Source organism: Trichechus manatus, unplaced genomic scaffold (genome assembly GCF_000243295.1).
Source record: "Trichechus manatus latirostris isolate Lorelei unplaced genomic scaffold, TriManLat1.0 scaffold00258, whole genome shotgun sequence".
NCBI lineage: Eukaryota > Metazoa > Chordata > Mammalia > Sirenia > Trichechidae > Trichechus > Trichechus manatus.
The window spans coordinates 47,669-59,682 of NW_004444194.1; the positions used below are offsets into that span (position 1 = coordinate 47,669).

Here is a 12,014-nt window from a genome sequence, read left to right on the forward strand (position 1 = left end):
GATGAAGATCCAAGACTACAGCCTTCAGTATAGATTACATCTCAGCATAAAGAAAACAAATATCTTTACACCTGGACCGATAAGCAACATCATGATAAACAGAGAAAAGATTGAAGTTGTCAAGGATTTCATTTTACTTGAATCCACAATCAACACCCATGGAAGCAGCAGTCAAGAAATCAAATGACACATTGCATTGGAAAAATCTGCAGCAAAAGACCTCTTTATAGTGTTAAAAAGCAAAGATGTCACCTTGAGGACTAAGGTGCTCCTGACCTAAGCTGTGGTATTTTCTAACGCCTCATATGCATGTGAAAGCTGAACAACGAATAAGGATGACAGAAGAAGAATTAATATCTTTGAATTATGGTGTTGATGAAGAATGTTGAATATACCATAGACTGCCAGAAGAACAAACAAATCTGTCTTGGAAGAAGTACAACCAGAATGCTCCTTGGAAGTGAGGCTGGCGAGACTTTGTCTCACATACTTTGGACATGTTATCAGGAGGGACCAGTCGCTGGAGAAGGACATCATGCTTGGTAAAATAGAGGGTCAGCAAAAAAGTGGAAGACCATCAATGAGATGGATTGACACAGTTGCTGCAACAATGGGCTCAAACATAGTAACAATTATGAGGATGGCACAGGACCAGGCAGTGATTCATTCTGTTGTACATAGGGTCTCTGTGAGTTGAAATTGACTGGATGGCACCTAACAACCGAAGAACAGTTTCACTATGACTCAATAAGACTTGACTGTGTCATCAGCCAGGACCAGCAGATTTACTCTTTGATGAAGATCTTGTAAATAAAGTCAGTGTCACTCTCTTTTTCATCAATAGGAATTAAAAAACACCAGAAAAGAGGCTGGCAGCAAAATAGTAGTAATGCTAAACAGACAATAAAAAGCAGAACAGGGAGATCTAATAAGTTTAAAATGGATTGGGGGAGAAAGCACCCAGGCCAGCTGTTTCCTAAGTTAGTTCTTCTAGGGCACACGTGATTGACTTAAACAGGAAATGTTATCGGCCCACAGTCCAATATTGAGTTCTCCACTGCTCGGGCTTCAGGTCTCTGCACTATGAAGAACATATATTTTGCATTTCTTCCAGGTAGGTGGAATTGTGAGGATATTCAGTTAAAACCATTCGGTAGTTCTTTATCCCTTTTCAGTACCTCTCTGTCCTCCGCTTGACTCCTGGCTTGCTCTGGCATTCTTTCTCAGAAGGATAATAATAATGGCCTTCTTTCAGTTCTGCTAACCTCTCAAAGAAGGAAGTGGTTTGAACTTACATCCATGAAAAAATGTCGGGCTTGTATTGGGACTTTTCAATTTCTTACCTATAAAATTTTTGTTCTTAGTTTATGTCCTGTGAAATAATATGTTGCCTGGAATTTCTTCCCAAATAATCCAGTAGGGGAGAGGAGAGTGAATAGAGGTGTAGATAAAACAAGAGTAGCCATGAGTTTGTGATTATTATAGCAGGGTGATTGGCACACAGGAGTTCATTAACTGTTCTTTCTACTTCTTAGTATGTTTAAAATTTTCTACCAAAAATTAAAAATTATGTAAGTAAAGATTATATTGCACAAAGTCACAGCACCAGTGAGTGTTAGACCTAGGATCAAATTTAGTTGTGTTCAACTCCAATACCAGCAGTGTCATCTCAGCTCAGCATGGAAGTGAAAATGCAGAGAGGAAAGATCCTGAACTGTAAAGAGCTGATATGAGTATCTGAATAAAATACCCAGATCTGATGAGTTACATCATAAGATGTATCTCCTAAAATGAATGGGAATAGATGTTCTAATAAGTGTGCCTGTTATTTTCCATCTTACTAAAGGCTCCAAAAAACCAAACCCTTTGTCATCAAGTCGATTCTGATTCATAGTGACCCTATACTGCTTATCAATTCCCTAGAAGGCTTCTGGAAGATAAAAGGGAAAAGCTCTGCACTCCAGGTCCTGTAGGAAAGTCTAGGAGCTGGTCTGAAAGGAAATGCTGGGATGTTGCTAGAATCCATGGGGACCGTAGGGGACAGGCCTATTAACGAGGTGGTAGTAACTATTCCTGTGGGTGCCTTGGATCTCATTCCTCACCTGTCATTACCTCCTCCCTTTCTGTTCTAGGGATCTGTGCCCTGCTGATATCACTGGGAACTATTGCCCGGAGGGCTGGAGGTGAGTCTGTTCAAACAATCTCCACCCACCACCTGAAGCTGGGAAAAAGAGCATCATATTAGCAGGGGCTTATTCTTGAGTCCCAGATATAGTCTTGTTCTTTGGCTGAGAGAAAAAGACCCTGTTTCCTCTTCAAGCTCTCAGTCTATTACCAAGGACTCTTCCTTGTTTGAAAAGAGGCATCTCTTCTCCCTCTCCCTTCCCCACCAGCCCTTGCTTATCAGCTGGCAGCTGGCATCTTCCAAGGGCCTTCAAACCAGATATCCATTTACCACAGCTCCCTGTGCCCGGTGCCCACGGCATGCCCATTGTACCAATGCCACTGCCTGCCGCTGTGATCCTGGATTCACTTCTCTGTCAGGGAAGGACATCTTTAACAGCCTCTCAGAGGTTTGTACAGGTAAAAAGGCTGAGGGATTGTGGAGGGGGTCATCATAAATTGTGGACTTTGGGTATTTGTCAGCTCCAATAAAGTGGTGTAATCTCAGTTCAGTACGGGAGTGAAAAGGGATGTCAGCCATTGCAAAGAAGAAATATCTTGAGAGACTTCAACCCTCAGAGCAGCACCAAAGTTCTTTGTCAAAGGTAGGAGAGAGGAGCAGGAAATGGGGCAGTCAGGTCTCATGGTCAAGGGGTATAGTGTTAAGAGCTTGGGATTTGAGCAAGAGTCTCTAATTCCAGCTGTATAAGTGACCGGCTGTGTCAGCCTAAGCAAACTGTTTCACATTCCAGTGTCTCAGTGTCTTTATCTGTACATCTGGGATAATGCTAGTGTCTACTCATTTGGTTGTTATGTAATTTATTTAATTAATACATATAAACGGAATCCATAAAGACAGAAAGCAAATTTGTGGTGCTGGGGTGATGGGAAGATGGGGAGTTATTGTTTAATGGATATGAGGTTTTCTTTTGCGGTGATGAAAATGTTTTGGAACTAGATAGAGATGATGGTTGCACAGCACTGTGAATGTGTTAAACACCATTGATTTGTATACTTTAAACTGGTCAATTTTGTTATGTGAATTTTGCCTCAAGGAAAAAATATATAAATGATTAATTAATTAACACATGTAAAACACTTAGAATAGTGCCTAGCACTCAGTAACAATTCAATACATTGCTGTTGTTTTGGTTGTTGTTGTTGTTAATGGGTCAAAGACAGAGGCAGTACGGAGAAGGAGGAGGATGGGAGAGAATGACAGAGTGATCCAGAGGTCAACAGTGTTCTACCAGCTCTAGCACATCTTGCAGGAAACTCTCCTAAGCCAAGATCTCAGAGTTCCTCCATCTGAAAATAACAACAGGTAATCTCACGCCAGGATAGCTATTTGCAATTTGTGAAACACCATTTCTAAAATTAAACCACAAAATAACCAGATGAAGGGGCCCTTGGTGGCACAATGGTTAAGTACTCAGCCGCTAACATAAAGGTTGGAGGTTTGAACCCACCCAGCTGCTCCAGGGGAGAAAGACCTGACTATGTGCTTCTGTAAACGTTGCAGCCAAGAAAACCCTACAGGGCAGTACTACTCTGACACATGGGATTGCTATGAGTCAGAATCAACTTGATGGCTTCTAACAACAACAATAACAAGATAGAGTCCCTGGGTGGCACAGTTTGCAGTTGTCTGCTAACCTAAATGTTGGCAGTTTGAACCCACACAGCAGCTCTTTGGAAGAAAGTCCTGATGGTCTGCTTCCATAAAGATTACAGCCAAGAAAACCCTATGGAGCAGTTCTACTCTAACATATGGCATCACCATGAGTTGGAATTGACTTGACAACAACAGGTTTGGGTTTTTTTGGTTAAATAGCTAGAAGAGTAGATATCATTATTATTCCCAATTAATAAATAAGGAAACAGAGACACTGGGAGGTGCAGTGGCTTGCTCAGGCTCACACAGTTGGTCATACAGCTGAAATGTAAGTCAGGCTAATTTGTAGTTCACAAAGCTCTCAAACAAATATAGTCCCCTAAGATGCACAGAGCAGCCCCTTGAGAAAGCACAGATGCCAAATTAAAATGAGGAAACTTGGACCCTGAGAAGTGAAGCAAGTTATGCAAAGTCACAAAACTAGGAAGTGGGAGAACGTGGGTCCACGTCTCAAATTAGAGCATTCTGATTCTTGTTCAATTGGACATGAGTTGCATGAAATATTTCTGCTATGGAATATTTTATAGCCATTAAAATTATTTGTTGTTTTGATATGGAAAAGTATTCTCAATATATTTTTAAATCTTAGAAGAATTTGCATATACAAAATGATTGAGTAGTGGTCTAACTCTGAGGGAGTTGGGAACAGATGGAAAAGGAATGGTGACAGCTTCATTATTGGTGAAGCTGAGTGGTAGGTATATGTGGGTTTATTATATTATTCTCTCCCTAAAAATATTGTTGTAATCTTTGTGGTTGAATTTTTTTGTGTGTCCATTGCACTTTCTGTTTTTCTAGTTTTCTACTGTGAACACACTTTTTGTTTAGAAAAAACGAGAGAAACATTTTGAATCTGTATGCTACCAATCCTAGCCGCAAATTTAGATGACCCCAGCAGTTCCCACTTGTGTTCCAGATATCGAGTGTGGTAAACCCTTACGTGTATCTTGTGGAAACATAGCAGATTGTCACAACGTGGAGGGAAGCTCCTATTGTGAGTGTGCCTCTGGGTACAAATGCCTTTCAGGGGACACAAAATTCAAAAGTGAGAAGGAGAACACTTGTGAAGGTAAGTAGTTTCCCACGTGTGTCCCCTCCACCCCTCTCCCCATGTCACCTACCCACAACCTCATGCTGTCAAATTTGAGCACTTTTCTGGACCCAATGCCACCAGGTCTGAGAGAACAGGAGAGAGCACCCTTTGCCCAGGTTGGTGACTGGGCCCGGGTCCTATCAGGGGCCCTTTCCTCCTATTCTCTGCTCTTGTTCAGACTTACAATGCCACATAAGGAACACTTGTTGTTGTTAGTTGCTATCAAGTTGACCAGTGGCTTCACTAGGGTTGGTGTCACCCAGTGAGGTACCTCATGGTATCAACCCCCCCCATGGACCTCTTCCAGTGCCAGACCATACAGAATCCTTAATAATGTGTATTATCAATTTTAATCATAAAATCATACGTGACAAATATAGTTGTAAATTGCTTGAAAGTAGTATTTCTTTGATTGTATGAATATTAACAACAAAATTGTTTTGTAAAATCTACATTGAATTACAATATTCTTAGTTACAACATTATTAGTAACTGAGCAGAGCCTTTTTTTATTTTTCTCCTTTTCCTTTAATTACTATTTCATTCTCCAAAAAAGTATTGACATAAGTTCACAAATACTAATTACCAGAATATTGTAGCTAAAACTCTAGAAAATTTGACAAGATCAGTGACTATAAAAACAGTGGCAGCAACAAAAACAATAGTGCATGCTTGTAGCATGTGCAGACAAAACCATGTGATTCGAAGTGCCATTGTAATTCTATTTTAAATGGAAAAACATGCTGCAGAAAATGCCAAAGGCTTTTCTTCTCCTTTATCTTCCTTTTTATCCACCTTAAGCACTTTTTCACAAGTGACTTTTCAGGTTAAAACTCTTCAAATGCCTTTTGAGGGTACTTATACAATAATTTCATAAAAGGTATGATTTGGTTGTGTACCATTGCTCCAGGCTGTATGTCAGGGTTTGGAAATCCAGCTATGAGTAAAATATTAACTCTTAAATTTTTCAACATTAAGAAATCTGACACCAATGTATTTGCATCGAAGTGATTTTATTTTTAAACAATCTTGCTGGCAGCCTCATGCTATTTGTAAACTAATCATCATTCCCAAAGGAGAAAACCCTCCAATCTTAAGATGAGAGGCTTCTCCTTCACCACTGTTCAGGTTAAAAAACCAGAAAAACCAAACCCGTTGCCATCGAGTCGAGCGATTCCAACTCATATCAACCTTATAGACCAGAGTAGAACTGCCCCATAGGGTTTCCAAGGCTGTAATCTTTACAGAAGCAAACTGCCATATCTTTCACCTGCAGAGCAGCTGACAGGTTTGAACCACCAACCTTTTTGTTTAGCTGCAGACAGAGCTGCACCACCAGGGCCCTTTTAGAGATACAATAAGCAACATCATGTTAAACAGAAAAAAGACTGAAGTTGTCAAGGATTTCATTTTACCTGGATCCACAATCAGTACTTTAAAGTACCGAAAAGCAAAGATGTCACCTTGAAGACTAAGGTGCGCCTGACCCAAACCATAGTGTTTTCATTTGCCTCATATGCATGCAAAATCTGTGCATTTGAATGAGGAAGACTGAGGAAGAATTGACGCCTTTGAAATACAGTGCTGTCAAAGAATATTGAATATACCACGGACTACCAAAAGAACAAACAAATCCGTCATGGAAGAAGTACAGCCAGAACGCTCTTTAGAAGCAAGGATAGCGAGACTACTCACATACTTTGGACATGTTATCAGGAGGGACTATTCCCTGGAGAAGGACATTACGCTTGGCAAAGTAGAACGTCAGTGAAAAAGAGGAAGACCCTCAAGGAGATGGATTGACACAGTGGCTGCAACAATGGGCTCAAGCATAACGATGATTGTGACAATGGTGCAGGACTGGGCAGTGTTTCATTCTGTTATACATAGGGTTGCTATGAGTTGGAACCGACTCGAAAGGCAACTAACAACAGCAAATACTGTCCAGTCTCCACTCCACTGGAGCTGGCAATAGAAGAGCAAATTCATTGTCATCTTTTCTTTCCTAAGTAGAAAATAGGGAAAGATAAGTGTGAAGCCACGTCAACTCAAAGACACCCACACTTACTCAAAGCTGTGACCACAATTATGCAACTTCCTCATTTTCATCCACAAGATACTCTCAGAAGAAGGAACTTCTCCTTGGTGGGGAGATAGCAGGAATACCCAAGATATGCTGAAGTCAAAACAAGTTCCTCTAAATGCAGCATTTAGAAAAAAGCTTCCACCCACTGTGGGCAACACTGAGGGCTGTGTAAACCTGGAGCCCTTGAGGCAGAGCTGTGCTGGAGCCACAGGAGGTCAAGGAGAAGCATTAGACAACAGGCAGGGGCTTTGCAGGCTGGACAAGCTCAGCTCTGAGGTTACCCATTGTTATGGATTGAATTGTGTCCACCAAAAATATGTGTTGTGTGAAATAAGGAGCTCTGGTGGCATAGTGGTTAAGAGCTTGGCTGCTAACCAAAAGGTTGATGGTTCAAACTCAGCAACCCCTCTGTGGGAGAAAGATGAGGCCGTCTGCTCCAGTAAAGATTACAGCTTTCGAATGCCTATGGGGGCAGTTCTACTCTGTCTTATAGGGTCAGTATGAGTCAAAATTGACTCCATAGCAGCGGGTATACTTGTGGATGTAATCCCATTTGGTAATAGGATTTTCTTTGTTATGTTAATGAGGCCATATCAGTGTAGGGTGTGTCTTAAGCCAAGCACCTTTGAGATATAAAATGAGCAGAGTAGGCACAGAGAAGCAAGCAGAGATGGGGGAAGATAGATGCCATAGCACATGGGGATCACCAAGCAACTGAAGAACAGAAGCTGAAGAGACGAGGAACTTTCCCTAGAGCCCACAGAGAGAGACAGACTTCCTCTAGAGTTAGTGCCCTGAATTCAGATTTCTAGCCTCCTAAACTGTGAGAAAATAAATTTCTGTTTGTTAAAGCCACAAACTTGTGATATTTCTGTTATAACGGCACTAGATAACTAAGACACCCATCAAGCCCCTGCAGCAACACTAGGGGCAGATACCAGTGCTGCTGTTGTTGTTGTTAGGTGTTTTTCGAGTTGATTCCGACTCACAGGGACACTATGCACAACAGAAGGAAACACTGCCTAGTCCTGCTCCATCCTCACAATTATTGTTATGCTTGAGCCCATTGTTTCAGCCACTGTGTCAATCCATCTCATTGATGTTTCTGAACCTTAGAAGGTGATTTCTGTCTGACACGCTCAGACTTGCCAATAATCTGGACACTGGCCATTGAGAAAGTAATTTTATTGCAATGCAAAGAGCAAGGAGCTGGGAGGAAGTTCCTCAGATCCGACTCCCCGAGCTATGGGGAAGCAGGGCTTATATGTGATTTGTGCAGCAAGATGGTGGCCATGCAGGCATACTAGGCAGGGAAAATTCTAGACGGCGGCCAGGAAACATCAGGTGACATGGTTCTTGTCGGACCTCTTGCTTCTGAATAGGGTCCGGGTGATGATTTTTCTTCAAATTTATTCCACCTGTTGAGGCATCCGCTGTTGAGGTCGATTAGTGGTCACAGCTGGCCCTTCTGCGTATGCAGGATTGGCCAAATCTGGCTCAGGCTAGTGTAAAGACTAATGGAAATTTACTGGCATTCATAGGGTCAGATTACATTGAGGGTCTTCCTCTTTTTTGCTGACCCTCTACTTTAACAAGCATGATGTCCTTCTCCAGTGATTGATCCCTCTTGATAATGTGTCCAAAGTATGTGAGATGTAGTCTTGCCATCCTTGATTCTAAGGAGCATTCTGGCTGTACTTCATCCAAGACAGATTTGTTCATTCTTCTGGCAGTCCACAGTATATTCAATATTCTTCCCCAACACCACAACTCAGAGGCATCAATTCTTCTTCAGTCTTCCTATTCATTGTGCAGCTTTTGCATGCATATGAGGTGATTGAAAACACCATGGCTTGGGTCAGGTGTGTCTTAGTCTTCAAGGTGACATCTTCGCTTCTCAACACTTTAAAGAGGCATTTTGCAGTAGATTAGCCCAATGCAATGCGTCCTTTGATTTCTTGACTGCTGTTTCCGTGGGCTTTGCTTGTGGATCCAAGTAAAACGAAATCCTTGACAACCTCAATATTTTCTTCATTTATCATGATGTTGCTTATTGGTCCAGTTGTGAGGATTTTTGTTTTCTTTATGTTGAGGTGTAATCCATACTGAAGGCTGTGGTCTTTGATCTTCATCACTAAGTGCTTCGAGTCCTCTTCACTTTCAACAAACCAGTGCTACTGGCAAGAAGCAATTCCCAGATTCCTGAATGGCCCACTGTATTAGTTTCCTATTGCTGCTGTAACAAATTACCATAAACTTAGAAGCTTAAAAACAACACAACTTTATTACCTTACAGTTCTGGAGGTCAGAAATCTATGATGATTCCATAGGGCTGTGTTCCTTCTCTGATCTCATGCTTCCTTCTTATAAGGACTTTTGTGATTACTTTGGGCCAACTCAGATAGTTCAGGATAATCCTCCTATCTCAAGATCTTTGATTTACTTGCATGTACAAAATTCCTTTTGAATATAAGGTAACACAGTCACAGGTACCAGTAATTAGGATGTGGACATATTTAGGAGGCCATTATTCTGTCTACCATACCCACTATCCACCAAGCAGCTCTAACCTGAGATCATGCATATACACACACACTCGCATCGTCCCTGCCTTGCACAGAAAGTAAATCTGGCTTTGTGGGCCAGATGGTCTCTGTCACAACTACTAAGCTATGCCATTGTAGTACAAAAACAGCCTTACACAATCCATATGTGAATGGGCATGACAGTATTCCAATAAAACTTTATAAATACTGACATTTGAATTTCATATAACTCTTATGTGGCATGAAATATTGCTCTTCCTTTGATTTTGTTGAACCATTTAAAAGTGTGAAAGTCTTTCATAGCTCACGGGCTGTACAGAAACAGGCAGCAGACTATTGGCTGGATTTGCCGACCCCTGTTTTAAGGTGATTGGAAAGAAGAGAGTACTATCACCAGATGGCATCCATTTCAGCTCCAGTGGAGTCCTCAGTGCCTGACCTTAAGGAAGGTGGTGGAGGGAAGTAGGATGGGGGCTGTGAGTAGAGGGGAGACCAGGCTGTGTTAGGGAACTGACCCTCTTCTGTACGTGAATGAGTGCAGCTCCGGACAGCACCAATACCACACCACCACCCACTGCCTCAACATTAGGGGCAGCTACAAATGCCACTGTAGCCATGGCTGGGAGACTAAGCCTTGGCATCTGAATGGTCTAATCACCATCACCTGTGAAGGTATATGGCCCTCACACACACACACACACACACACACACACACACACACACATGCACACTAAAACACAAATTCATGTGCATGTACATGCACATATATGCGCACAGTATGTATGCAAATGCATGCACACATGCACATGTACACATGCATGCATGCAATGCACATATGCACTGATACAAGTGCATGCACACACATGCACACATACATGCCAAAGGTGCTCCTGCTTTTCTTGTCTACAGAGATTGCCTTCCCCTCATAGACACCACCTTCTGAAGTCAACAGCCAGGTGAGTGAAGCCTGAGCAGAGACAAGGGGCCTTCCCCAAAACCACCTAGTATCCTCCCTCTTCCCCTCCCTCAGGCTCTCTGACCAACTCCCTTTTCCCCTTTCCCCAGAGTCTCTCTCGATTCTTTGACAAAGTCCGGCAATTATACCAAGACTTCAAGTCAGCCTCAATTCAGAACACTATCCAGGTAAAGTCACTGCCAAGAGACATGCAAGAATTGGAAATCCCATAGAGATTTTGGTCACTTTGGTCTGGGTGAAGACAAGTCCCCATGTGGTGGTCACTGTAACTGGCCCCTCTCGAAGCCCCTTCTGGACTTTGAGTTTATATCATCCTTGGTATTCCTGACCCAGGTTGACCTATTAAGGGCTGAGATTTAAGCAGCAAGGAACATCCAGGGAACCAGTGCCATTGTTAACCCCCAAATAGAGAATATACAGGGTGTAGTTCTCTGAGGTTTAGCAGTCATGGTCTTCAGGCAGCCCTTCTGACCCCTGGCCCACTGGCTCTATGCTCCATTCCCCAGGAGCTCACACAGGGCATGGATGACCTTCTGGAGACCCCTGGGGACCTGGAGAACCTGTCCCCCTCAGAGCAGCACTGTGTGGCCACTGATCTGCTTGTTGGCCTGGAGAATGTCCTGAAAGGCCTGAGCAAGGCCTTGCCCAAAAAGCCATTGATGCTGCATGCTCCTGGAGGCACAGGTGAGTCCCTGGGTCTGTCCAGTTCTCGTGCTCTGCTTGTTCTCTGCTTCATTCCTTCCCCAACCCCACTGGAACTGAGGGACCACATTTGTACCTCAGAATTTTATTTAAAAGAATTTAGAATTCATATAATAAAATAAAGCCCTGTGAAACTAAATCCTTTTCAGTTTCAAACACAGAAGCATATAAACAAATCAAAAGCAATCAGTGAAGTGTACACCAACATTCATTGCAGCATTATTGACAATAGTCAAAAGGTAGAAACAATTCAAGTGTCCATCCCAAGATGAATGGATAAACAACATGTGGTATATCCATATAATGGAATATTATTCAACCATAAAGAAAAATTAAGTTCTGGGACATGCTACAATGTGGATGAACCTTGAAAACATTATGCTGAGTGAAATAAGTCAGACACAAAAGGACAAATATTGTATGAGCCTACTTATACGAAATATCTAGAATAGTCAAATGCACAGGGACAAAAGTTTATTAATGATTACCAGAGGCTGAAGGAGGAGGGGATGGGAGTTACTTCTGAAAGGATACTGAGTTTCTGTTTGGGATGATGTAAATTTCCTGGAAATGGATAGTGGTAATGGTAGCACAACATGGTGAATGTAATTAAGATCACTGAATTATACACTAAGACAGGGTTATATAACTTTTTGTTATATATGTTTCACCACAATAAATTTTTATTTATTTATTTTTTATTCTACTTCAGGTGAAAGTTGACAGAACAAATAGTTTCTCATTAAACAGTAGTACACATATTGTTTTATGAC

At 41.9% G+C, this 12,014-nt stretch overlaps 2 protein-coding genes across 2 annotated transcripts in view; both read left to right on the top strand.

Annotated features, from left to right (window-relative positions):
* Positions 1-1,060: 1,060 nt before the first annotated feature.
* LOC111819059 (adhesion G protein-coupled receptor E3-like) lies at positions 1,061-4,889 on the top strand. Its single transcript, XM_023724723.1, has 4 exons — positions 1,061-1,114; positions 2,133-2,183; positions 2,461-2,573; positions 4,755-4,889. The coding sequence occupies exons 1-4, from the start codon at positions 1,084-1,086 to the stop codon at positions 4,797-4,799; spliced, it is 240 nt and encodes a 79-aa protein (XP_023580491.1). The 5' UTR covers positions 1,061-1,083; the 3' UTR covers positions 4,800-4,889.
* LOC101359335 (adhesion G protein-coupled receptor E2-like) overlaps positions 4,818-12,014 on the top strand; it is a gene marked incomplete at its 5' end in the record, with an annotated part of 43,507 nt that continues 36,310 nt past the window's right edge. The window contains 3 exon segments of the mRNA XM_023724729.1: positions 4,818-4,907; positions 10,629-10,706; positions 11,046-11,223. Of these exon segments, the coding sequence (XP_023580497.1) occupies positions 4,818-4,907; positions 10,629-10,706; positions 11,046-11,223 (346 nt within the window).

Bases quoted from the DNA above. Each gene is read 5' to 3' on its own strand.
- LOC111819059 (XM_023724723.1), top strand. From the start codon at position 1,084: ATGAAGAACATATATTTTGCATTTCTTCCAG. The intron at 1,115-2,132 runs GTAGGTGGAATT...TTTCTGTTCTAG, and splicing joins ATATTTTGCATTTCTTCCAG to GGATCTGTGCCCTGCTGATA. The intron at 2,574-4,754 runs GTTTGTACAGGT...CTTGTGTTCCAG, and splicing joins TCTTTAACAGCCTCTCAGAG to ATATCGAGTGTGGTAAACCC.